We start from the raw sequence: 23897 nt of genomic DNA, 5'->3' as shown, positions 1-23897 counted from the left end.
CCTCAAAGCCCAAGTCAAATAGCCCCTCCTTCCAAAGCCACCTCTAATTGTTATTCCTTCCATGCCTCCCAGGCACATCTGGGTCCTCTGGAATCCCTGAGCGCTACATTCATTCCCCCTACATTTACTGGGCACCTACTGTGTGCCAGTCACTTACTACGTGGTGTTAGAGTCTGCGGTCTCCATGAAAACAGCAACAGCATTTACTTGTTTCCCCAGATGTTGCCCAGCACTTGGCTCAGACCCTCGGAAGGCTTCCAGATCCCCCCTAAACCAGGCAGAGAGTTGTTTGGGAGGCCTCTCCCCGCCCCAGTTTTCTAAGCGGAACCGTATCCTCTGCTGGGGGTAGGATGCCTAAGAGGGTGTCCAGGTGATGGCCCAGGTGATGGCTGGGATGGAAGCAGGAGACTTCAGGGGGCTGAGAGAGAGGCAGTCCCTCCCGAGGTGAAGCTGCGCCTAACCACCGTGTTTCTCTCTCCCCCTCTTCTCTTGTGTTCGGTCTTCTCTTCCCTCATTCCTTCTCCCCTCTCGTACTTCCTCCTTTGGTTTTCTCCTCTCCCCACCTCGGGTCTTCTCCTCTCTCTCACTACCACTTCCCTTGCCTCCATTCTCTCCTCCGTCCCTGGCCTCTCTCCCCACTTCTGATCCGCCCCTCTCTTGTTCTCCCTCCCCCTCTGTCATTTCTCCCTTCCTGCCTCCCAACCCTCTCGGCTGTTCTTTTCTCCTCTCTTGCCATCTGGGCTCCCACAGAGCCCCCGAAGAAAAAGCAGTCTGTGGTGTTGGATGAGATCCTGGAGCAGCTGGAAGACAGTGACAACGACAGCGAGTAGCAAACCCTTCAGCTGCAAGCTGGCACCGAGTGGGTACGTGGCTCCGGCGCCCTAGGGACTAGGGACAGCCGCTCTGGCTTCTGTGCTCCTTCCCGCGTGGGCGGGCACTGGGGGCAGAGGGGCTCCAGGACTTGCTCCAGGTTGGACCACTCTCTCAGTGGGGCTGGTGGGGGTGGCGGGCAGCCCACCCTCTACTGGCTCAAGGTCACTCCTACTCCTGACACCAGGCATCCTGGACACCAGATAGCATCCACTGATGCATTTCACCAGATACTGATTGTGAGCCTGCTCAGTGCCAGCACTGGAGGACCAGGGAGGGCAGGGCACACAGGGCAGCCATGTTCAGAAGCCCCTCAAGTGGAGCACACAGGCTGGGAAGTGAACGAAAGCAAACCAGCACTTGCCATGAGCCATTTGCTGCTCTCACACAGGTCCTTGTGTTGGCTTCTCCCAGTCCTGAGCGGTGGACAGTGGCACGCCCTCCTCCCAATAGGATGGTGGGGCACAGAGGGGCTCCAGGACTTGCTCCAGGTTGCACAGCCACACCCAGGCCAGGCACCTGGGTGGCCATTCCCCTTCACTCACTGTCCCCCAACCACTCTGACCTTCCTTCTGGCTCATTCCTACCTCAGGGCCTTTGTACTTGTTGTTCCCTCTGTCTGGAGTGCCCTTCCCCCACATATTTTCTGACCCCTTTTTCCCACTTTCAGATGTCACTTTAAATTCCACTCCCCCACGGAGCCTCACGGAGCCTCACGGAGAGGCATTTCCCTGCTGACTTTTCTCTAAAGTCCCACCTCCTCCCCCTGCCCACCCAGCCGCCTTGTTCCTGGTCTCAGGGCCCTGGACCTTTCAGCCACAGCCCTTATAGTGCAGAGGACAGCCTGGGGTTTGAAAGAGTATCTCGTGACCTCGAACCCTGTGAAAATAAGTGCCTTAAACAGTTGGGAACTATTAAAGCTGTTATAGCAGTCATCATCCTGGACTGAAGTAACACATATGCACACATAGTGCTGTGCCTGGCCCGGAGGAGGTGCTCCCTTCTCCCTGCGACTCCTCCCTCACCGCCCATGGAGAAGAGTGGCCACAGGAAACCATTTTACAAGAAATCCATCCATTGAATTGAGTCCGGGATGAATGGGGGGCCACGGAGCCTTTGAGCCAAGGCATCAGGGAGATTGATAGTCACTGCTGTCGGTAGTGGGCACCAAGAGGCTTTCTACGAGGGCGGCGATAAGGGTTTGGATGAGTTTGCGGTGGTGCTGGGCCGTCAGAGGTCCCAGACAACCTGAAGACCTAGGAGAGAACTTCTGGAAGTGAGCCAAGGCAGGAGCAGCTGGACAAAGAGCACTGCTTGGGGTCTGAATGTGCCTCTGGGGCTGTAGGCTCTGGATCCGTTGGGAGCCTGGTGTGTTGAAGTGGAGACAGGCACATCCATTTCTCAGAGGGGTCTGTGGTGCCCAAATGGTCAGGAGCCCCCACCAGGAGAGAGCCAGGAGGGGACTGAAATGGCGCTGGACTAGAGCCAGCATCAGGGGAGGAGGGTGCTGCAGGAGGCCAGCAGGAGCCTTCGGACCTGCAGGAGTGGTCAAGGGGAGTGGCAGCAGGCCCTGCAGTGTGGCACGTGGGAATCTTAGAGCAGAAAGCGCAGGTCCTGACTCAGAACACCTGTTTGAATCGCAGCTCCTCCACTCACTGCCTGTGTGACCAGCAGCAAGAGTCTCAATGTCTCTGAGCCTCAGTTTCCACATCTTTAAAATGGATACAAGAACTCCTACCTTATAGTATTTTTTTGAGGATTAAATATAAGATAATGGATGGAAAGCACTTAGCAGATTGCTTCAAGCCTAGTGAACGCTGTGTACGTGATAGCTGTTGATATTTTATTATTATTTTGGTGGCGATGATGATGGTGACTCAGCCACAAAGACGCTCGCTGGTGGGCCAGCCCCAGTGAGCACTCACGGAAGTCAGAGCAGGCATGTGTGTACAGCAGGCTGCTGGGTACACTGTGGAGACACAGGGCAGGGCTGAGAGAGCCAGGAGGTGGGTCATGGAGGACAGGAGCGGTGCCTCTCTGCCCACCAGCCCCAGAGCCAGCAGACCGCCCCCCCCCCCACACACACACACTAGCTGGCCATCACTTGGGTAAACCTGCAGGCAAAGTGACGTAAAGGTGAATCATCTACCTAGTACTTCCTTGCACCAAGCCAAACCCAAGATGGGCCTGGCAGTCGCTGAGGCATGCATTTGGGAGTGGGGCCAGCCTTTCACTGGGAGCCGCGGCCCTCATGGTGCCGTGTGTTCTTAGCCCTGTTCATCCCAGGGTTGCCCCCATGCAGGGATGTCGTGGCTACAGTAGCAGAATTGTCTTTTCTGAAAGCCAGGACCGGAGGCTACAGGTCAGCACTTGGAAACCGATGCACAGATGTGTGCACGTTAAGGGCAGGTCAGCGAAGGCCAGCAGCCAGGCTGTGATCCCTGGGCGCGAAGTGGAGGCCGGGGCCGGGCCAGGAAGGCCTGTCTCCTACTCCTTCAGAAACATAAGTAGGTGTCCTCGTCAGGTTTGCACACTGGGGTCGGGGCTGGGTGGAGCTCAGGATCGGTGTACGCGCCTGACCTCTGATGGGTGCCCAGCATGTGGTCTCGTCATCGAGGGGCAGGCGTGTGCAGAACAGCCCCCACCACTCCACGGAGAACAGGGAAAGGGCACAGGCTGCAGAGCAGGGCGTCCACGTCATTCATTCACTCATTTATTTGTTCATTCAGCAAACACATTCTAGCAGGCCCTTGTGTGCTAGGAGCCATGCTGGGTGCCAGGAATCCCCGGACAGACACACGTGTTGTCCCACAGCGGACAGTTCTCAGCGGCCTTTGCCCGCATGTTTCTCCGCCCTTTTCTTTCCCTCCTTGTCTCGTCTGCTTTGTCTTTGGTGGCCGGGCCGTTTCTGCAGCGCCTCTCTGTGCTCGCAGCGTTGAGGAAGGGATTAGCGCCAGCAGAGCATGCAGGCTTTGGTGAACAGAGCCGAGTTTGGTTTCAACATCTAATTCAATTTGTTCTGCCGAGATTGAAATATGAAATGGTTGCCAGTCAAATGTTCAAAGGCGGCCAGGGACGGGGAAGGGAGAGTGAGCGCCTGCTGAAATTTAAATTTTATTGAAAATGACTTTAACCCTTTGGTACACCTTGTGGCAATGGGACACTCCCTCCCACCCGAGGAAAACCCTCTTGGGTTACCGGCATCCTATACCTGCTTCTCTCTGGCTGAGAGTCAGTAATCAAATGTAATCAGTTTTTTCAGCAGAAATAATAATGAAAGATTAATAGAATACATGATTAGTAATGTATTCACCCATATTGTCTCAGCCATCGAAATAGGCACTTTCCCCTCGATTACTTTTCCAAACCTCAGACAAGGAAGGCTAGGCCCCCTGTCCAATGCTCTCACAAGACCTGAACCCCACCTCAGCACCTTTCACACCTCTGAATCGGGTTCTGTGTTTCTTGCTGAGCGTTTCTCCTCTCTCTTGATGGGAAGCGCCAGGAAGGCAGGGCCCAGGCCTGTTTGGGGCATACCACGTCCCCTGGGCCTGGCACACAGTAGGTTGTTGGTAGGTGCCACTGAGACAGCTCTGATTTGTAGCAGCCCCATGTGACAAACTAGAATTGCCCCATAGGGTTTTCCAGGCTGTAATCTTTGCAGAAGTAGATTGCCAGGTCTTTCTCCCATGGAGACGCCAGGTGGGTTTGAACCGCCAACCTTTTGGTTAGCAGCCAAGTGCTTAAACGTTTGCACCACCAGCGCTCCTCAGATCTAAGATAAACTTTTTGGGGTTAGGAATTTGATGAAAGCACCAGATTTCTGGCCCTTTATATTTTCTAATTATGTAACTAATACATACTAATTGTTAAAAAAAAAAAAGGAATCCTGGTTAAGACCCTTTATATAAAAAGTTTCCAGCCCCTGATCTAAAGCAAACCGCCTAATCATACAGAGCACAAAACCAGCCCTAGAGAAGGTAAGTGGTTTGAGAGGTAACACCGTGGCAGAGCTTCTGTGCTGAGCTGGCCCCACCCTGCCTCACTGCTGCGCAGGGCTCTGAAGCTGCTCTTTCCCGGTGACCAGCAGGGACTGGAGCCAGCCTCCCTGGGTTTGAATCTGGCTCTGCCATTGACGCACAGCATGATCTCGAGCAAACCCTTTGACCTTGCTGTGCCTCAGTGTCCTCCTCTGCAAACCGAGAACAGTAATCATCCCGGCTACTGGGATGTTGTGAGGATTAAAGGACTTATTTTGTCATGAGGTGTGAAAGGCTTACCATGAGCACTACACAAGTGTTCGCTATTAGTGGCCCATCTCCCACAGCAAGGCAGTGTCCCCTGTGCCCCGCCAGGCTCTTCCCCAGCACCCGCCACCCAGGAGGCATGAGTGTTCCTCAGCCTTCTGGTTCATTGGCTAAATCAAAGGGGCCCTGCAATCTAATTATAGCATCGCCAGAAGCCAGGGCTGCGTCCCCTCCAGCTTCCCTTAATAAACCCCACTTCCCCTTAATTGCAGCTTTCCTGAAAACGATCCACCGGGGCCGCAGGGCCCCATCCTTGGGCTCAGGCCAACAGCAAACATTTTGTTGTTGTTGCTGTGCAGATTTCCGATGGCAGCTGCTCCCACCTTCCCTGCAAACTGTCAGGAGCCTTCCCTTTTTCTGGTCCCCGAAAAGATCCCAGGTGGTAATATCCCTGCTACTTTGTATGTCTGCGTGGCCTGCTGTGGTTTACAGAACACTCCTGCAGGTGGGAGTGAGTCACAAGGCAGCGACTGTCAACCCATTATGCAGGTGAGAAAACTGAGGCTCAGGGAAGAAACGTGACCAACTCATGGCTAATATTCTGGGAAGGTGCTGAGAGAAACCAGACCCCTTTTTCTCTCCAGGCCTCTGCCCTGGGCACAGCACCACAGCCAAAGACCAGCCTCTCCTGCCTCTTTGACTTCCCGGACGAAGGAAGGAAGCTTCATAGTGGTAGTCCCTGTAGGGTCTGCCTTACGTGATTCCTATTAATGGTTCTCAAACTTATTCCCCAGAGGGGCTGGGAGGTGGGGCTGAATTCAGTCCCTGGGTGGCGCAAAAGGTAGAGCGCTTGGCTGCTAACCAAAATGTTGGCAGTTCGAAACCACCCAGAGGCTCCTCAGAAGAAAGCCTTGGCAATCAACTTCCAATAAATCAGCCACTGAAAGCCCGGTGGAGCGCAGTTCTACTCTGCAACACATGGGGTTGCCATAGCTGCAGTCGACTCAACGGCACCTGGTAGATCCCTGGATCACGCCTCCCTTCCTCCCTGCCCAGGAGTTTATTTTCTTAGGCTCAGTTACCCAACTTCACGTTTTAAGTATCTCACTGCAACCAGCCCGAGTTGGGAGCTGCGAGATATTTCACGGCCCTGAAATACAAGCTGTGACCTGGTCCTCAACTAAAGAGCAGCAGCCTGCCCACCAGCCAGGGGACAGGTAGCTGTGTGGGCCCACACAGAGATGACTTATAAGTTAGGTTGTGTTTCGGCTACCATGACAGACCTGCAGCATCAGTGACTAAACTAGATGGAGGAGGATTTCTCCCGTGACAGTCGGAAGGTCAGCAGGCCCAGGGCTGCTGTGGGTCCCTCTGCATTATTGCTCTGCCATGCCTCCTCACTGTCTCCTCCATGTGGCCCAGGCAGCTCCCCACTGCACCAAACGCAGCCAGCAGGAGGGGGAGAGGAGTGGGTCACCTGCCCTTTAAGGGTGCAGCTGAAAGTTCTCGCATCAGTTCTTAGCATACCGCTTTGCCAGCTTATGGTCACACGGTCCCACCTCACAGCAGGAGATGCTGGGAAACAGTATCTGTCCTGGGAGGCCATGTGCCCTGCGAAGACACAAGGGCCCCTTTCTGCAGGAAGCAGAGAGCAAGTGTTGGGAAGCAGTAGCAGCCTCGGCCACAGATGTGGACAAGCCTCGGCCTGGGCCTGTCCTAGAGCATGTTCAAGGTCAGCTGGACTGTGTCCTTGGTTTCCACCTTTTGAGCTGACTTATCCCACGTAAGAGGCAGCACCATCATAGAGGGCCCAAAATCTGGTGCCTTCATCCAATTCCTAACCCAAAAAAGTTTAAGCCCCACTGTCTTAGATATAAGGAGCCCTGGTGGTGCAAAGGGTTCAAATCTCCCTGCCACTCCTCGGAAGAAAAGACCTGGCAGTCTGCTTCCATAAAGATTTACAGCCTTGGAAACCCTATGGGGCAGTTCCACTCTGTCCTTAAGGGCCACCATGAGTCGGAATTGACTCAATGGCACACACCACCAACGTATTAGACCCAAGCTCTAGTTAACCATGAAACGTCCCCCCAAAAAGGTATGGGTCTGGTTCTACAAAATGCTGGTTTCTCCATATGTCGCAGCAAGGAGGCCCTGTACACCCTCGAGTTCACCAGTGTGCAGTTCGGCCATGTCCCGGCCAAGTGCACCCCAGGTGCTCTCTCCACAGAACTGTTTTCTCTGTAGCCCTTTCTTTTCCTGGAATCTTCAGAAGGGCTTCCACTGATAGGGCAGTGCATGAGTGGCCTGTGGCTGCTGTAACAAAGTTCATAAACAGGGAAGCTGAAAACTACAGACATTTGTTTTCTCACAGCCTAGAGGCCAGAAGTCCGAGATCAGTGTGCACCACCATGCTCTCCGTAAAGGCTCTGGGGGAGAACCCTTCCTTGCTTCTTCTAAGCATCTCTTGGCTTAAAACCAGAACACCGAACCTGTTGCTGTGGAGTCAATTCCAACTCATGGTGACCCCATGTGTCAGAGTAAAACTGCTCCATAGGGTTTTCAGGGCTGTGACCTTTTGGAAGCAGATCACCAGGCCTTTCTTCTGAGGCACGTCTGGGTAGGTTCTAACCTACCTTTCAGTTAGCTGCGCACCACCTAGGGAGTCCATGGCTTGAGGGTGCATATATCCAGTCTCTGCCTCCATCTTCACATGGCCTTCCCTGTCTCTCAAATCTACCTCTGACAGGGACCCTTGTCATTGAATTTAGGGCCCCCAGATAATCCAGGATGATCTCATCCCATCCTTAACCTAATTACATCTGCAGAGACCCTTCTTCCAAATTAGGTCACATTCACATGTTCTGGATAGACATGTCTTTTGGGGGCCACCGTTCAGCCCACTCCAGGCTGTCTGAGCCCTTTCCTTGCTCATTGAGCATTTCGTGAGCACCGTCTATTTGCCAGCCCTGAGCTGGTGGCTGACGACTCAGTGGTCAACAAGGCAGAGATGGCCCTGCCCTCATGGAGTACACCATCTCTCTGGGGAGATGGCCAAATAGCTCAGTAATTATGGTGTAAAGAGAAAAATGGGGAAAGTGCTATTGCCTGTGGGAGCCCAGGAGAAGGGCAGGGAGAGATTCTCAGGGAAGTTTTAGCATCTTAAGTGACTCCTGATAGGTGAGTAAAGGCCACATTGCAGGGTTATCAAATTCTTTGCTGTAAACATAGAATATATCACTTGTTAAACAGTCCCGAGAACATTTTAAAAAATACCATATGTAAGACCACCAAAGAACACCTCGATAAATTCCCAAAAGTAGAAATAATATTGACCATATACTATAACTACAATACAATAAAAGTAGAAATTTATATCAAAAAATAGGAAGAAAAACAGCTCCTGGAAATTAAAATAGTCAAACAATTTGAGTCAAAAAAAAAAAACACTAAAATTGCAGAATATTTAGAAATCAGCAGTGATAGAAACACTGTGTTATCAGAATCCATGATTTTGATAACAGCTAAAGTTGTGCCTAGAGGAAGATTCATAGCCTTAAAAACTACATAAACATGAAGTTCCAACAGCTCACTGTATTTTTAGTTATGTATTGCCATAATAATACTGATTAACAAACAATCACAAAACCCAGTGGCATAAAACAGTAAGTACTTATTTAGCTCATGAGTCTGTAGGTCCAGTGGGTCATTTATGCCTCTTTCCCACATGGCTCAGGGCTGGCTGGCTGTAGGCTTGTCTGGCCTGGACTCAGCTGGGCTGACTTAGTGCTATCTCATCCTCCAACTAACCAGCCCAGTCATATTCTCATAGTGAACACGGAGGAGCAAGAACAGAAGGGCTCTGTTCAGCCTCTAGTGTCAAGTTTAAAGAGCCCTGGTTGAACGCTCACTGCTAACCAAAAGCTCTGCAGTTCAAACCCGCCAGCTCTTCCATGGTAGAAAGATGTGGCAATCTGCTTCTGTAAAGATTACAGCCTTGGAAGCCCTGTGGGGCAGCTCTACTCAGTCCCAAGGTCACTTTGGGTGGGAACCAACTCGAAGGCAAAGGGGTTAAAGGGTGTGTCAAGTTTGCTACTATCCCATTGGCCAAAGTAAGTTATATGACAAAGAAGTAGGAGGGAACTACCAAAAGGGGTGGGATGGGGCATAAAAACTTGGGAGCACAAATGCAACACTCTCCCACATACTTCTTCAATATATCTTACTTCCATCCCCCATGGGCTCCAGCCCCATGTTACCTAGATTCCTAGGGGCAGCCTCCATCTCCCATTTCCCCTGCCTCTTTCACCTGGCTACCACCTTCAGGTATGGCACCACTTCCTTTGAGCTAGCCCCCCACCAAGACTTGAGTGCCCTTCCTCTTGGCCTCTGCCCATTTGCCACCATGACAGCACTGTCCTCAGAGTACTTTGAGATCCATCCACTCTATCACCAGCCGTAAGCCCTTGAGAGCAGGGACCATGTCTTGTCCACAACCGTGTCCACAAACCGGAAGCACCCCCAAAGTCTGTGCTGGAGTCCAGGTAGTCCCAAGTCTGGCCTCTTGAGAAGCAAGACATTCAGAGGCTTTGCACAGCCAAAACCAAACCAGTTGCCATCATATCAATTCCGACTCATGGCAACCCCATGTGTGTCAGAGTAGAACCGCACCCCATAGTGTTTTCAATGGCTGTGACCTTTCAGATGTAGATCTCCAGGCCTTTCTTCCAAGGTACCTCTGAATGGGTTCAGACTGCCAACCTTTCTGTTATCAGTCGAGCACATTAACTGCACCACCCAGGGACTCCTTTCTATGGCCAGGCGGGTGGGTTCAGCCTCCACTTCTCACTTCACCCTCTGGGAGCACCCAGCACTGCTAAGGGACCCAGATGACCCTGGTGACCCAGGTGAGAGTGGATCATCGAGTTAATCTCCTCCTTCTGGAAGGTTCTGTGCTCTTAGCCCTTCCTCAGCACTCTGGTCCACCCTGCTTGATTATCACAGCCAGGTGGGGCCCCAAATTACCCAGAGGCCACTGGCAGTTTCTCTCCAGCTGGGTGGCTTCCAGGCCTAACCATCCTCAAGGAAGGTGAGCCAGAGCCAGCCCAGGAGCTCAGGCCAAGCCCTCCCCTCCCTGCCAGGTGGGCAGCCAGCCGAGGGAGCCCAGCCTCTCCCATGGAGCGGAGGCCCAGCCTGTAAATGCTTCAGACCCCTCAGTTTAGAAGGCGCCCCGGGCCCTTCAACAGCTCATCCTGCTCATTCCAGCTCCCCAGAACGCCATCCATTCAGACCCCGTGCTCTCTGGGAAACGTCGAAATTTAGAACTCTTGAGGTTTGGCTTTAGCCTCATTTCTCTGCATTCTGGTTCCTCTCCAATTCCCTAGGCCTCAGTGGCCTCACTTTGGAACCTTGAATCAGGGACAAGCCTTGCCTCACCACCCAGCTGGCGCGGGCGGCCTCATTTCTGGGGGCAGAGCGAAAAGCCGGCTTCGTTGTGTTCCTGCTCAGAAGCCCAGATATTAACTTTCTAGCATCTTTTAAGCACTCCCAATTCTTCCATCTCTTGTCTATTCCATTGGGTGGGTGATCTGCTTAGAAGAGTATATACATATCTGTCTCCCCGCCCGCCCCCCCCGGCCCCGTAAGGCAGTTTTTTAAATGGAGGAGGGGCCGTTTTTCTGTGCCGTGAATGGATTCCGACTCATGGCTACACGTTTGTGCTTTCTCTGAATTGACGATGAACTGTCAGGTGTGCACTCTGATTGTATCTTATCGGATAGTCTTAGCTTCTGGGGCAAAAGCCACTGGATCCTCAAGATGAGGTTGCGTCTGAGAAACTGAACCCTTGGGGGCAAGAGGTTAAGCTCCTCCTTTAACCCTGGGAGTTACCCCAGCCTAGGTGCTGCTTGGAGTCCCACCAGGTGGTGTCAGCAGTTAACACACTCAGCTGCTAACTGAAAGGTTGGATGTTTGAGCCCACCCAGAGGGACCTCGGAAGAAAGGCCTGGCTATCCACTTCCAGACAAATCGGCCATTGCAAACCCTACAGAGTCAACTCTTTGGCAGTGGTTACTGGTTAGATCCTGCTGCCCACTCCTCCAGCCAGCTCTGTGGCCTGGGGCAGGTCCCAGATTGCTGCGTTTACAGACTGGAAGAATAGATCCCTTCCCTCCCAGGAGTGTGTTGATTACCTGGCTCAGGGCAAGCACATCAACCATCCATTCCATGGAATTTTTGTTGCCTTGTGCAGGCACAGCATGATGGATGGTGAGCTAGTGTACAAGTCCAGACCCTCAGGAAACTCATTACCAAACATCTAGAAAGAGATTACAGACACTGCCAGGGGAGCACAGTGCCCCTGAGAGAATCGTGGTGGAGTCTGATTCAATGAGGTGCTGGAAGGCTTCTCGGAGGAGATGGCCTTCCAGCTGAAGTTGAGTAGGAAGTGGTAGCCAAGCCAAGGGGAAGAGGAGGCTCAGGCAGGAGGAATGAAAGGCCTGTGCAAAGGTGGAGCAGTGGAACCTCCTGCTGCTGGCCTCCTTCCCACCCCATCCGCTGCCCCTCCTCGCAGTCACCCACCCACCCAGGCTGGGAAGCCCTACTGGTCCCTTCAGAGACCAGTGCTGTCAGCCAGTGGGTGCCGGTGTCAGGGCCACACAGCGCCCTCTCCTCGAGTGGCTCCGCCATGGCCTCCATCACGTGGCGGCTGACTGAGGCTTCAGATGTATCCACTCATGAATACCAATCAGACCTGGTAATTCACAGTAAGTGGGGTCCAGATTGACTAATAAGCAAGGCTTTCACCCCAAACCCGGCCCAGGGAAGGAGAGTGGCGGCAGCAGGCAGGTGTGAGAGTGATGTGACCAGAATTGGAAAAGCTGGTGGCAGAGCTGCGACAGCAAGGTGGCAGTGGCTGCCCACTCACCCGAGGGGCTGCTTGGGGTGAGGGTCCCCTGACAGGGAGCCAGGAGCAGTCTCTGAGCCCCTGGCCACTGCAGTCTGGACCCCTGCAGCCTGAGGAGAGGGCTGAGGATGTGCCGAAGGAGCAGAAAGAGGCAGCTGCCTGACCCGGCTGGGGCTGGGGGAAGGGGATGCGGCCTTTTGAGGGTGCGTGGTGCCCACCCCAGCATCTGGCTGACATCCATGCAGGAGCTCAGGAAAGGTAGGTGAGAGCCAATTCATTTCTCTCGGCCTCCTGACTACATTTGTGGGTTCACAAGTGACCCCAGGAAAGAGAGGTCACCTGGTGCAGACTGCTCCAGAAGGGCAGCGAGCCTCATCCCCAAGCAAGGAAGGTGTAGCCTTGGAGAGCATACCCGTCGAGTCTCAGGCCAGTGCAGTACCGGCCTGCTCTGAGTACTCCCAATAGTGCTGCTCCCTCACCCTCGCCCCGAACAAGGGCACCGGGAAACCTGGGCTCAGGGAAAACCAGTCACAGATCGTGTCCTCAGGAAAGCCACCTGGCCTGTCTGCCTCGATTTACTCCTCTGTAGAATGGGGATGATGGTAGTGGCCGCTCAGGACTCTCTGAGTGATCCTGGCAGGTGAGCTCCCACCTGTGGGACAAGGGCAGGACCGTGGTTCTGGGAGCCAGTGTCTTCATCCATTGGGTGGGTCACAAGACAAAACAAGATGAGTGTCCAGCCCCTGGCCCACTGTGGGCATGCAACAAGAGTTAAATTCTTCCCCCATCTAAGGTTTCTTGTGACCCCCTCTCCTGTACCAGCCCATCCTGGTCTCCGCTCATCCACCATCCTGATCAGCAGTTGCCATAACAGTTGTGGCTAAACCCAAGCTAACGCATTTAACCCTCTAAGCTACGTGAGAAGGGCTGTTGGCATCATCCCTATCTCCAATGAGAAGCAGAAACCCAGGACAGTGAGGTCACCTGCCCAAGGCCACACAGCAATTGGGTAGAGCCAGGGCTGAGCCAGGTGGCTGGACTCTGGCCCGCTTGTCACCACCACGCAGGACCCCCAGCCTGCCCATCTGCCTCTGCCTGTGGCTTTAAGGTCCAGAGACACTGCCCTGCCCCACTTGGGCAAATAATGGCGAGGCTCCAGACCCTATTTTCGGGGACTGGAAATGTCCCTCCAGCCCCTCAGCTGTAGGCTATGGGCGGCTGAGAGCCTTCTCCTCTTCCTCACACACTGGAGGGGCATTTGGATATTTTACAGGAGCTCGTGGGGGGATTTGCGGAGAAGAAATCACACCGAATCCATCTGGTGTGTTGCTGTCTTCCACCACCATCCCTGTTAGGATGAGATCGGCTCCAAGAGGCAGCGTCCATCCTCACAGGGGAGGTGGCAACGGCAGGGGCCTGGGAGGGTGGTCCGTCCAGGGCAGGGATTTGAGAAATGTGGGGCTGACAAGAGCCCGGAGCCACCCAGGTATACCTTGGATCGTTTCCGAGGGCAGGGGCTGACTTCTCGTGATGGTGGCTGCCCTTCTTTGGGGGCTAAGTTCCAGATCAAATTAAACCAAATGACAAATTGCTGAACCCCTACCACAGCCCTGTGACTCATGGGTACTGTTACAGTTTATAATACCCATTTTACAGGTGAGGAAACTGAGGCTCAGAGTGGAAGGGATTTCCCCCAAGTCACACAGCTGGGAAGAGGCAGGGGTGGTGTTGCTGCCCAGGTTTCTCAGACTCCAAACCCGAGCACTTGACCACCAGCCAAAGGTCTGGTACGTTTGTTCCTTCAGCGAAATGTTTACAACAGAAACACAGTTTAAAAAGCAGCCGCCTTTGTAAGGGAGGGAGGTGAGGAGGCTGTCCACCTTCATCACGGGCACCTGTGCCCCTGTCAACTCCCCCAGCCACAGCATCTAAACAGCGGGTTCTCCTCGGCTGTGGACTCAAGTCCTGGCTGTGACTCTGTTGTGCAGAGAGAGTCCACTCGGGGATGAGGCATGGGGGCTGACAGCGGGTTGGGTGTTAGGCCAGTGGTGGCTCCTGGAAGGTAAGACAGCAGATTTGGACTCAGGTGAGGCAGTGCCTTGGGGAAGGTGGTCAGGCGAACCTGCAAGTAGCATTTGCCCCACGTGAGAACACTGTGAGGGGCAGTGTTCTGTCCACTTGTAGAACCCGTGCAGGCCCAGTCCTTTGGAGAATGGTCATTTTGTCACACCTTACGTGACTGACAAGTTCATTTCACTGATACCACTTCACTAGGGAGTAGATACTATTCTCACCTTTTCCAGATGCGGTATGGGGGTGGGGACACAAACGTGATGTGACATGCCTAGGACCACAACTACACAGAACCAGGATTCGAACTCGGGGGGGACCTGGCTCCAGAGCACAGGCTCTTAACCACGATGCACCATGACCCCGGTGTGGCACGTCGCATGCCCCACTTATGGAAGCAAGGGGCTCCCAGCAGGCAGGCCTTCTATCTGCGTCGTTTGTTCCCAACAGCCCCCAGCGCTGTGAGTGCTCGGCCCTCTCCACCCCCTCGAACCAGTAAAAAACCAGTTGTTTTGGAGTTAAGTGGGACGCACAGCAACCCCGTGTATGTCAGAGTAGAGCTGTGTTCCATAGGGTTTTCGGTGGCAGATTTTTCTACTTCCCAGCATGGTAGTGATGGTGAAATGAGCTGAGTATTGATGTAAAGGACTTAGGTCAGCACTTAGGAAATGACCATTATCCAAAGGACTGGACCTGCACGGGTTCTCGAAGTGGGACGGAACGTGGTCCACCCTGGGTGCTCTCACAGGGTGGAGAAAATGCTACTTGCAGGTTAGCCTTTCTTCCGGGGTGCCACTGGGTGGACTTGAACCTTCAACCTTTCTTCACTTAGCTGCCAAGCGTGTTAACTGTGTGCACCACCTAAGGAGCCCATCAGGAGATGAGCTGCAACAGCGCAGCACCTTCTGTGAGTTTGTGCAGACAGGCACCAGGCTCCACATTCTGGAAGGCGTGGCACGGCAGAGGGGGAGAGGCTTGATTTGTGAGCTAGCCGCATATGGGGCAGTGTTCTCTTTCCCGGCACAATGACACATGCCAAGAGAACGTTGCAGGGAATGGCGAGGCTCCTGCCGCCATTTGCAGGCCAAAGGGTAGCCCAATGCATCAGGTTCAAGCACAGCTCTACCCTGGGCCCAGGGATCCTTGGTCTGAAATGGGGAGGAGGGGGGTCTGTGTATTTGTTAACTGTGTAGTAAGAGCCCCTGAAGTGCTGGGGACACAACAGTAAAGAAATCAAACAAAGTCCCCGCCCCTTGAAGTCACCAAGCAGGAGAGACAGACATCAGCAAGTAAGCCTGTAAGGTGATATCAGGCAGAGAGAAGGGCCAGAAGAAACTACAGCGAGCTGAGGGCACAGAAAGAGACAGGAGTGCCTACACACAGGGTCAGGGACAGCGTCTCTGACCAGGTGACAGTAATGGCACTGGCCTCTTAGGGTTGGCATGGAATTTACCGAGACCAGGCTGGCACCAAGTAAGTGCTCGGGGAAACAGCAGCCACTGGGGTAGAGGTGAGGAGGCTTGTTATTCGCATCACTGTGGTTTGTCTCATGGAGCCCTGGTGGCGGTGGTTAAGTGCTCGGCTGCTAACCAAAAGGTCAGCGGTTCCGATCCACAAGCCACTCCTTGGGAACCGTATAGGGTAGTTCTGCTCCATCCTACAGGGTCTCTGTGAGTCGGAATCGACTCCACACCAACGGGTTCATTGTCGGTCCCATCGATTCTTCAGTGGATGCCTGGTCAGCTCTAAAGTCCCACGTCCAAACTGCAAAGTCGGGTGATATTCACCAGGACCCAGAGGGAACAGGCAACTGACTTGCCCGCTACTGCTGATTTTTATTTGCATCTCGGGCGGGCCACTCGGCCTTCAGGCCGTGGTGGGACAGCAGGCACTCGTCTCTGTCTCCGGGGCTGGGCCTCCAGTTCCTGTCCGTGCCTGTGGGTTGGGGAGGGTTTGCCATCAGAGCCCAGAGCTCTGGAGGCCCAACCCACTGACTCCCATGAAACACTGGGTAGTTTCTCATTTTCCCCTTGAGTGGTTTCACAGCCCAGCTAAACCCACAGCAAAGGCTCCATGCGATGGAGACCCAGTCCCCAGGAGGCGAGGGGGAGGGGAATTAAAGACACTCAAAATACTGCCCTGCCCCCACCACAACATCAACAATAACCAGGACGAGCTCAAGAGAGAAGGGTTGGCAGATACTAGCCCAGGCCTATCCCCTGGAGCCAAGATGAGGATTGGCCATATATGTGAACGTACAAGGCGTGAAGATCCCACTCTAAGCATTTATTTTGCATATTGAGCAGCAAGTTGGACAGAGGCCGCTGTCCTAGCTCCTTATCTCTTAGAGCAGAGACTCGTCTCCTAATTCTTTTCCCTGAAGTGCAGTGTAGCTGTAGAATGTTCTTGGTGATCAGTAAGCAGCCAGCCAGAATCTGATCATCTCCCACTTACAGGGAGGGCTGTGTCTGAGTCGGAAGTGCTCCTGTTGAGAACCTCCCCTGTGCCAGTCTTACTGAGCCTCTCCAGAACCATGTGAGTGAGGCTTTTATGCCCATTTTCCAGTTGTGAAAAAAGAGGCTCAGAGAGGTTTGGTGACTTGCCCAAGGTCACACAGCTCAGAAACAGTAGTCAGACTTCAGGCCCTGAAAACTGTCAGATTCCAAAGCCAGTGCTTTTTACAGAAGACATCCCGGTGGGTGGGAGCAGTGAGGGAGAGGACAGGACCCTGTTAGAAGCAAGATGCCCATCTCCTTGACACCGGCCTCCGTCTGGATTGCAGGCAGTCCTGGCCACCACAGGTAGTCCTGACAGCATCCCTCTACCTGCGGGCTCACTAGTCCCTCGGCTGCGTGCTTGTCAGTCAGCTGAGCAGCCAGGACATGATCCTGTCACACATGCTGCCCAGGCCCGCAGGCAGGTCTGGGTACCGCAGCAGAGCGTCTTCAGGGCCTTTCTCTTCCCTGCTAGGACTTTGGAACCAGAGTCGAGCAGGGTCTGTCCCGGCTGGGCTGCACCGAGTCCAGCCCTGTGGGGCCTCAGAGTGTCGAAGGCTTCCGAGGGGCAGGAGGGGGGCAGGGCCTTGCCAAGCCCTGCCTGCCTTTGCCCACCGGTCTCCAGCCTCACGATCATTTTCATCACAATTAGAATTGTCTACTCTGCTCCAGCCACCCTGGCCGCCTGGCGTCCCTCAGACACACAGCTGGTCCCCTAATCGAGGATACTCTGCCCTCAGGTGTCTCCACAGCTCATCCCCTTGTCTTCTCAGGTCTCTACTCAAATGTCACCCAGTCAGTCTTGTCCGCTGACACTCTGTCTCCCTTCAAAAAACCACACCAGTTGCCGCAGGTCCACCACAACTCACGGCTACCCCGTGTGTGTCAGAGTAGATTTATGGTCCATAGGGTTTTTAATGGCTGATTTCCAGAATCACCAGGCCTTTCTTCTGAGGCACCTCTCGGTGGACTTGAACCTCCAACCTTTTGGTTAGCAGCCCAGGGTGTTCACCGTATGTACCACCCAGGGACTCCAACTCTGCCATACTTTGTACTTACTTGTTTATTGTCCACTCTTTCTCCTGCCCCCAACTAGAATGTTCCATAAGGGCAAGGCCTGTGTCCGCATGGTGACTCCTGAGTCCGCAGTGCCTGGGGCAAAGGGGCATGGACAGTTGTGGAGTGATTGGGTCTGCTTTGTAGAGAATACCTCTCTCTCCCTTCGTGTAGTCATAACAACCCTGCAAGGTAAGCATTCTTAGGCCCACTTCACAGATGAGGAGACTGAGGCCTGGGGACTGAGAACACAGTCCACAGGTGAACAACCCATATCTCCTTCGGTAGCAGCCAGTGTTACTTAAAATTCTCCAGAAAAGAGGTAAGTACAACTCTTGGCAAGTTGCTGCTTTCCAAAAATTCCAGCTCACGGTGACCTCGTGTGTTGGAGAACAGAACTGTGCTCCATAGGGTTTTCTTGGCTGCAGTCTTTTTGGAAGCAGATCGCCAGGACTTTCTTCCACAGCGCCACTGGGTGGGTTCAGACCACCAACCTTTAGGTTTAGTAGTCAAGTGGAAACCATTTGCACCAGTCAGGGCCCTTCTCAAAACAGAATAAAGGGGTAAAAACCAAAACAAGAAGTTGAAGTTGGAAACTTGAGTTGGCCTTCCTGGCTCCGGGTCCCTGGTGAGTCCACAGCTGCTGTCTGTGCCTTAGATGAGAGGGGCCGCAGGGGCTTGGGGGCTTGCTGGCAGGCGAGTGAGTGGGCTGAAGGCTGGAGCATTCCCTTCGTTAGAATGCAGCCGTTAGATTGCTCCTTCTCTCTGATGGCCGCGAGTGATTGACACTTACAAATTACCCAGCCGAAAGTGTCGAGTCTTTGACCCCTGAGTAACATCTTTGGCAAGCCTGAGATTTGCCAGCATTTTGTCATCTAATTACTACAAATCCCTTGAAAATTCACTGGCTGGTGAATTTTTAATGCGGGGCAATTTCAATGTGATGCGTTGCCCAGATGGGTTCTCGCGCTTCTCGCCTCTCTCTCTCTCTCTCTCTTCCTTCCCTCTTTTCCTCTCCATCCCACTTGGCTTAACTTTCTTCTCTTCCAGTCTCACAAACTTTTGAATGAGCTTGTAGCAGGAGCCCCAGCCCAAGAATTGGGGACGGAGGTGTGGCAAGGTGTGCATATTGTCACAGCTGGTCATTTCTGTGCCGCGTTCTTTTGAGATGTTCTTACAAACCAGTCGCCAGAAAAAAACTCCTGATCCCTGCCACCCAGATAACATGTGGGGTTGCCTTCTCCCCCTAGACTTCCCCCACAGACACAACAAATCAGGCAGCCTGCGTAGACTAGTGAGTGCTTTCCCTGGGCCGGTGGCTTGGTGTCTCTTTGCATGGTTGCTTGCTTTCACGTTAAACTCTTTTGAGTTTTTTTGTTTTGTCTTTACTGTGGTAAATATATAGGTAACAAAACAGTTGCCTTTTCTATAATCTTCACATGTATAGTTCGGCAGTATTAATTATGTTCATCACATCGCTCAGCTATCATAACCGTTCTTAAATTTTTCCATCGTTCTTTTTTTTTTAATTGTAAAATATGTATATAACACAGTATTTGCCAAGTCAGCCTTTTTTTACATGTCCAGTCCTGTGACATTGATGACGTTCATCATGTGGCACACTCGTCACCACTATCCATTGCTAAATTTTCCATCACCATAAACAGAAACCCAAGGCTTCCTAGACGGTGACTCCCCGTTTCCCCGCCCCTCCCGCCCCGGTAACCACCCATCAACTTGAGTCGCTGTCTGTGCCTTTGCCTATTCTAGATATTTCGTATAAGTGGGAGCATACAGTATTTGTCCCTTTGTGCCTGACTTATTTCACTCAGCAGGATGTTTTCAAGGTTCATCCATGTCATAGATGTATCAGGACTTCATTTCCCTTTACGGCTGAGTAATATTCCATCGTGTGGCTAGACCACATCTTGTTGATCCATTCATCTGCTGACAGACGTCTGGGTTGTTCCCACCTTTTGGCTCTTGTGAATCGTGCTGCAGTGAACATTTTCACCTCATTATTTTTCTACCTCGGTGTTTAGGTCCCTGGCTGATGGTGTTCCACAGGGCCGGGAAGAGTTGGCTGCTTTTTGGGGAGCACAGGGGAGATGGGACCTTCCACCCCTCTGTGCCTGGACATCTAATGCTGAGACGCCTCCTGCCTCCTCAGACCTCAACTGGAAACTGGCCTTTCTCTCTCCAAGCGTCACTCCGACCCATGTTGCAGAATGAACTGGGAACTCCAACCCAGGGGCAGCCAGGCCTGCCCGGCACTCAGGATTTCCTCCCCATTGGCACAAAACACTCACCAAGCCACTGGTGGGCCCTGAATGGAAACCCTGGGTCTTGTTCACTAAAGAATCCTCCTCCCCATTCCTGGGAAGTTTTTAAGTATTTCTTACTCCTTTTTTTTTTTTTTTTAAATGTATATAAGATTTTTATGTATAAATACAAAAACCAAACCTATTGTCCTCAAGTCGATTCCAACTCTTGGCGACCTCGTGTTACAGAGTAGAACTGTTCTCCAGAGGGTTTTCTTGGCTGTAATCTCTACAGAAGCAGATCGCCAGGGCTTTCTCCTGCAGAGGCACTGGGGGGGGTTCAAACCACCAACCTTTACGTTAGTAGTCCAGGGCAGATGCCTCTTAAACGTCATACCCAGAGTGGTCCTCTGTGCGGACGTCTTCCCCGTTGACAAGGTGGAGGTTGACAGTCACCGTCACAGCGTGTTCTCGTTGTCGACCTCCTAGAGATAAGTCCCTCCCGCCACCTCCGCCAGCCACCTCCACCCCCTCCCTCATCCTCCCTATTCAGGAACACAAGGTCTGGCTTTTCAGCCCCATTTCTGGTTACATATGTACATGGCTGATAAAATATTCCACTTCACCCCTCATCCCCGGGGGACCCGCCGTCGTACGGGGAAAGGGTTTGTATGACAGTGACCGCAACAGACTGCATGTTGCCTGGAAACCGTGGTGGGGTGGTGACTGGCTCCCCCACTTCTCTCTATTCAAATTTCCTCTTCTGGTGTTGATAACGGCCTCTCTGGAGAGAACAGGCCCAGGCTTCCTCCGTGCGCTCTGGCCAAGCCCAGATGGTCGCCCTCTGTCCTTGAGAGGGGAGACACTGCTGCCAAGGTGATAACTGTTTGCTCCCTGGCCAACGTCCATCTCGTGTGTACTGCACCTGAGGTGACCAGACAGGCAGAGGGCTCAGTGTGGCTCTTCTGCAGAGTGGCCGGTGTTTGAATTTTCCACAGCAGCGCACCCCAATCCCACACAGAGTTGGCCTTGCTAAGCAGGGGAGCCCGGCCTCCCTGAACTGCCTCAAAAGTTAGGGCTAGTACTGGTGGCCAGAGCAGAATTCGGTGGAGGGAGGTGTCCCAAGAAGGCAAGCTTGGCTGGATGGATTAAAAAAAAAAACGTTACTGTCCAGTCAACTCTGACTCAGGGCGACCCCATGTGTGTCTGAGTAGAACTGCTCTCTAGGGTTTTCTTGGCTATAATCTTTACGGAAGCAGATCACCAGGCCTATATTTCCAAGCACCGCTGGGTGGCTTCAAACCGTGAGCCTTACGGCTCACAGCTGAGCATGTTAACCCTTTGCAGCTGGCTGAATGGGACCGAGCAATCAGAAGTGGGCTGGGCACCTTTGCGTGGCGATGACCTCCTAGGAGGGGGTCGTGGAGGTGGCATTTGCCTTGAGACCCCTTGGAGCTGGGGCTGGGCTGTCTTCAGACAGAGCCTATTTCAAGCAAAGTGCACGTGTGAATTACAGCACGTCCCTCCATGGACCCAATTAGCACAAGCCAGCAACATGGGCCCACAATGAAGGAAATATGTTTGGTCCTAAAAATAAGACCGTGGCTGCAAATGATTAATTCTGTGTTCAGTCCACCGATGCGGTCTGTCTTCAGCTGCAAGGTCCTCAAGACTGAGGCATGAAGCAGAGAGGCAGGTGGGGAAAGTTGAGAGTGTCTTCCTTTTTTTTTTTTTTTTTTAATGTCTGTATCCCTTGTGTGTGTGCATGTGTGTGTGTGCAAGGACACAGCAATTGCCGTCAAGCCAATCCCAACTCCTGGCAACCCCTTGTTGTGTCAGAGTAGAGCTGTGCTCCATAGGGTTTTCAGTGGCTGATTTTTCAAAAGTAGATTGCCAGGCCTTTCTTCCAAAGCACCTGTGGGTGGACTCAAACTGCCAACCTTTCAGTTAGCAGCTGAGCGTGTTCACCATTTGCACCACCTAGGGACTGAATGTGTGCATAGCACACGCACACACACACATACACGTGTGTATTTTTCTCCCAACAACAGTGCTCTTGTAACCATTTAAGTTTTGGGCTCATTTAAGCCACATTCCCCACTTTGATCAAAAACTGCCAACAGTCAACAGACATTTTTTCCTTCTCCCCTTTAACTTGTTCATTCATTCATTCCACAAGTGTTTACTGAGAGCCTGGCACTGTGCTTGGCATGGGGACGTAATGAATGCTAGGAGAGAAAGTAATTACCTTCTTAGGTCTCATGGGGAAAACAGATAACAAACCAGGAACAAATAAATGTATCATTTCAAACAGAGGTGAGAGCCAAGGAATGGGCTGCGTTTGGTTGGGGCGGTCTGGGAAGGCCACACTAAAGAAGTGATGTTTAAGCCAAGACTCGTAGGCTAAAAAGAAGCCACCCATGTATGCTGAGTGGCAGTGGGGTCAGCGGCATCACAGGCAGGAGACAAGCAAGTTCAAAGCTCCAGAAATAAGAGGACATTGTGTTTGAGGACTTAAAATTGCCCAGGTTCCTGGAACACAGTGGAGTATGTAAAGAATGGATTTGAGAGACATCTAGACACATAAGGAGCAACTGTGGTGGGCTTACCCTTTACTGAAATAGGAACGAGGTAAATGATGCCACAGAGTGACGAGCGTGAGAGGGGATGGACACAGGATGTGGCACACACTGTGGAGTAAGCGGATGTTCTCAATCCCTTTTGCCTGTGCTGCTTGCCACTTGCTTTCCCAGCCTCTCTTGCAGCTAGGGCTGTCTGGGACCCAGTTGTAGCCAATCAGACATAAGCAGAAATCTACTAGAAACTTTCATGGGTAATTTTTGTTTTCCTGATAAAAACGTAGTGAAGTTGCAGGCCCTCTCCATTCCTCACTTTCTGCCTTTTACTCAGATGTGATGCCTGGAGTTGCAGCAGCCATTTTGTAACCTTGAGGGAAGAGTCAAGAGAATCACAGACAGATAAGCCATTTAATTCACACCAGCCACCTTACTCCAGACAGTGAGTTGTGTTTTCTTTTACTTGCTGCCAAAAGCCTTCCTGAATTGGCAACATGGAATAAGAGTTTGTTGGGGCCAGAGAGGAGTAAGTAACAATGTGAATGAGCCTGAGTCCAAAACAGGAACCTTGAGATTCTAAAATAGCAAGCAGGTATGGAAGAGCCACCCTCCACAATAAAATGAACCTCCTGCTTACTTAAATTTCTCTCCTTTTAAGCTCCATGCTTATTAGGAAGGGCTAACAAGAAGCAAATCAAGATACACATGGGTGTTATTTGGGTTTTTTTGGCTTTTGGTTTTTTAAATAATGTTTTGTTGTGTTTTTGGTGAAAGTTTACTCATCGAGTTAGGTTCCCATTTGACGATTTCCACACAAATTGATCAGTGACAGTAGTTACACGTTCCACATTGTGTCAACATTCTCTTTTATTATGTTTTGGGTGTTCTATTTCCAGCAGTCTAGTTTTCCTCCCCCCTTATCTTCTCATCTTTGCTTTTGATTAAATATTGACTTTTTGGACTCATACAGATGTTTGTTTAGTAGAGTACTGGTCTAATAAGTAATACCCTTTATTCTGTGTGTCACTTTGTTTTTCTGCTAACAGGTGGTCTCTGGGAATAGTTTCAGTTCAAGGTTTAAAGAGCGTCTCAGGGCAATAAATAGCCTCAGGGAATCCTCTGGTCTCAACTGGTCCGGTTAGTCCGGCCCTTTTTAAGAATTTGAGTTTTGCCATTCCTGAAGCCAACTCTTCAGACAAAGATTAGACTGCACTATAAGACATAAAATGATACTTCTGAAGAGTGTGCTTCTTAGCTCAAGTAGATACAGGAAACTAAATGGGCAGCTCCCTGCCAGAGGTGAGATGAGAAGGCAGAAAGGGGCAGGAGCTGGTTGAATGGACTAGGGAAATCCGGGGTGGAAAGGAGGAGTGTCCTGTCACATTATAGGGAGAGCAACTAGGGTCACATAACAATGTCTG

General features: G+C 52.2%; 1 protein-coding gene across 3 annotated transcripts in view; it reads left to right on the top strand.

The window, feature by feature from the left end:
- RBM19 (RNA binding motif protein 19) overlaps positions 1-20101 on the top strand; it is a 161062-nt gene extending 140961 nt beyond the window's left edge. For 2 of the 3 annotated variants that reach the window (XM_010598952.3, XM_010598950.3), the window contains exons 24-25: positions 751-863; positions 19682-20101. In XM_010598952.3, coding sequence (XP_010597254.2) covers positions 751-830 — 80 coding nt within the window. In that variant the 3' untranslated portion in view covers positions 831-863; positions 19682-20101. Of the gene's footprint in view, positions 1-750; positions 864-1540; positions 12524-19681 lie in introns of those variants that run through there. The other variant, XM_010598951.3, reaches the window with a different exon arrangement.
- The last annotated feature ends 3796 nt before the right edge of the window (positions 20102-23897 follow it).

Source organism: Loxodonta africana, chromosome 19 (assembly GCF_030014295.1).
Source record: "Loxodonta africana isolate mLoxAfr1 chromosome 19, mLoxAfr1.hap2, whole genome shotgun sequence".
In the NCBI taxonomy this organism is placed as follows: domain Eukaryota; kingdom Metazoa; phylum Chordata; class Mammalia; order Proboscidea; family Elephantidae; genus Loxodonta; species Loxodonta africana.
The sequence above is the reverse complement of the archived record's forward strand: the minus strand, read 5'-3'. Positions and strand labels throughout refer to the sequence as shown.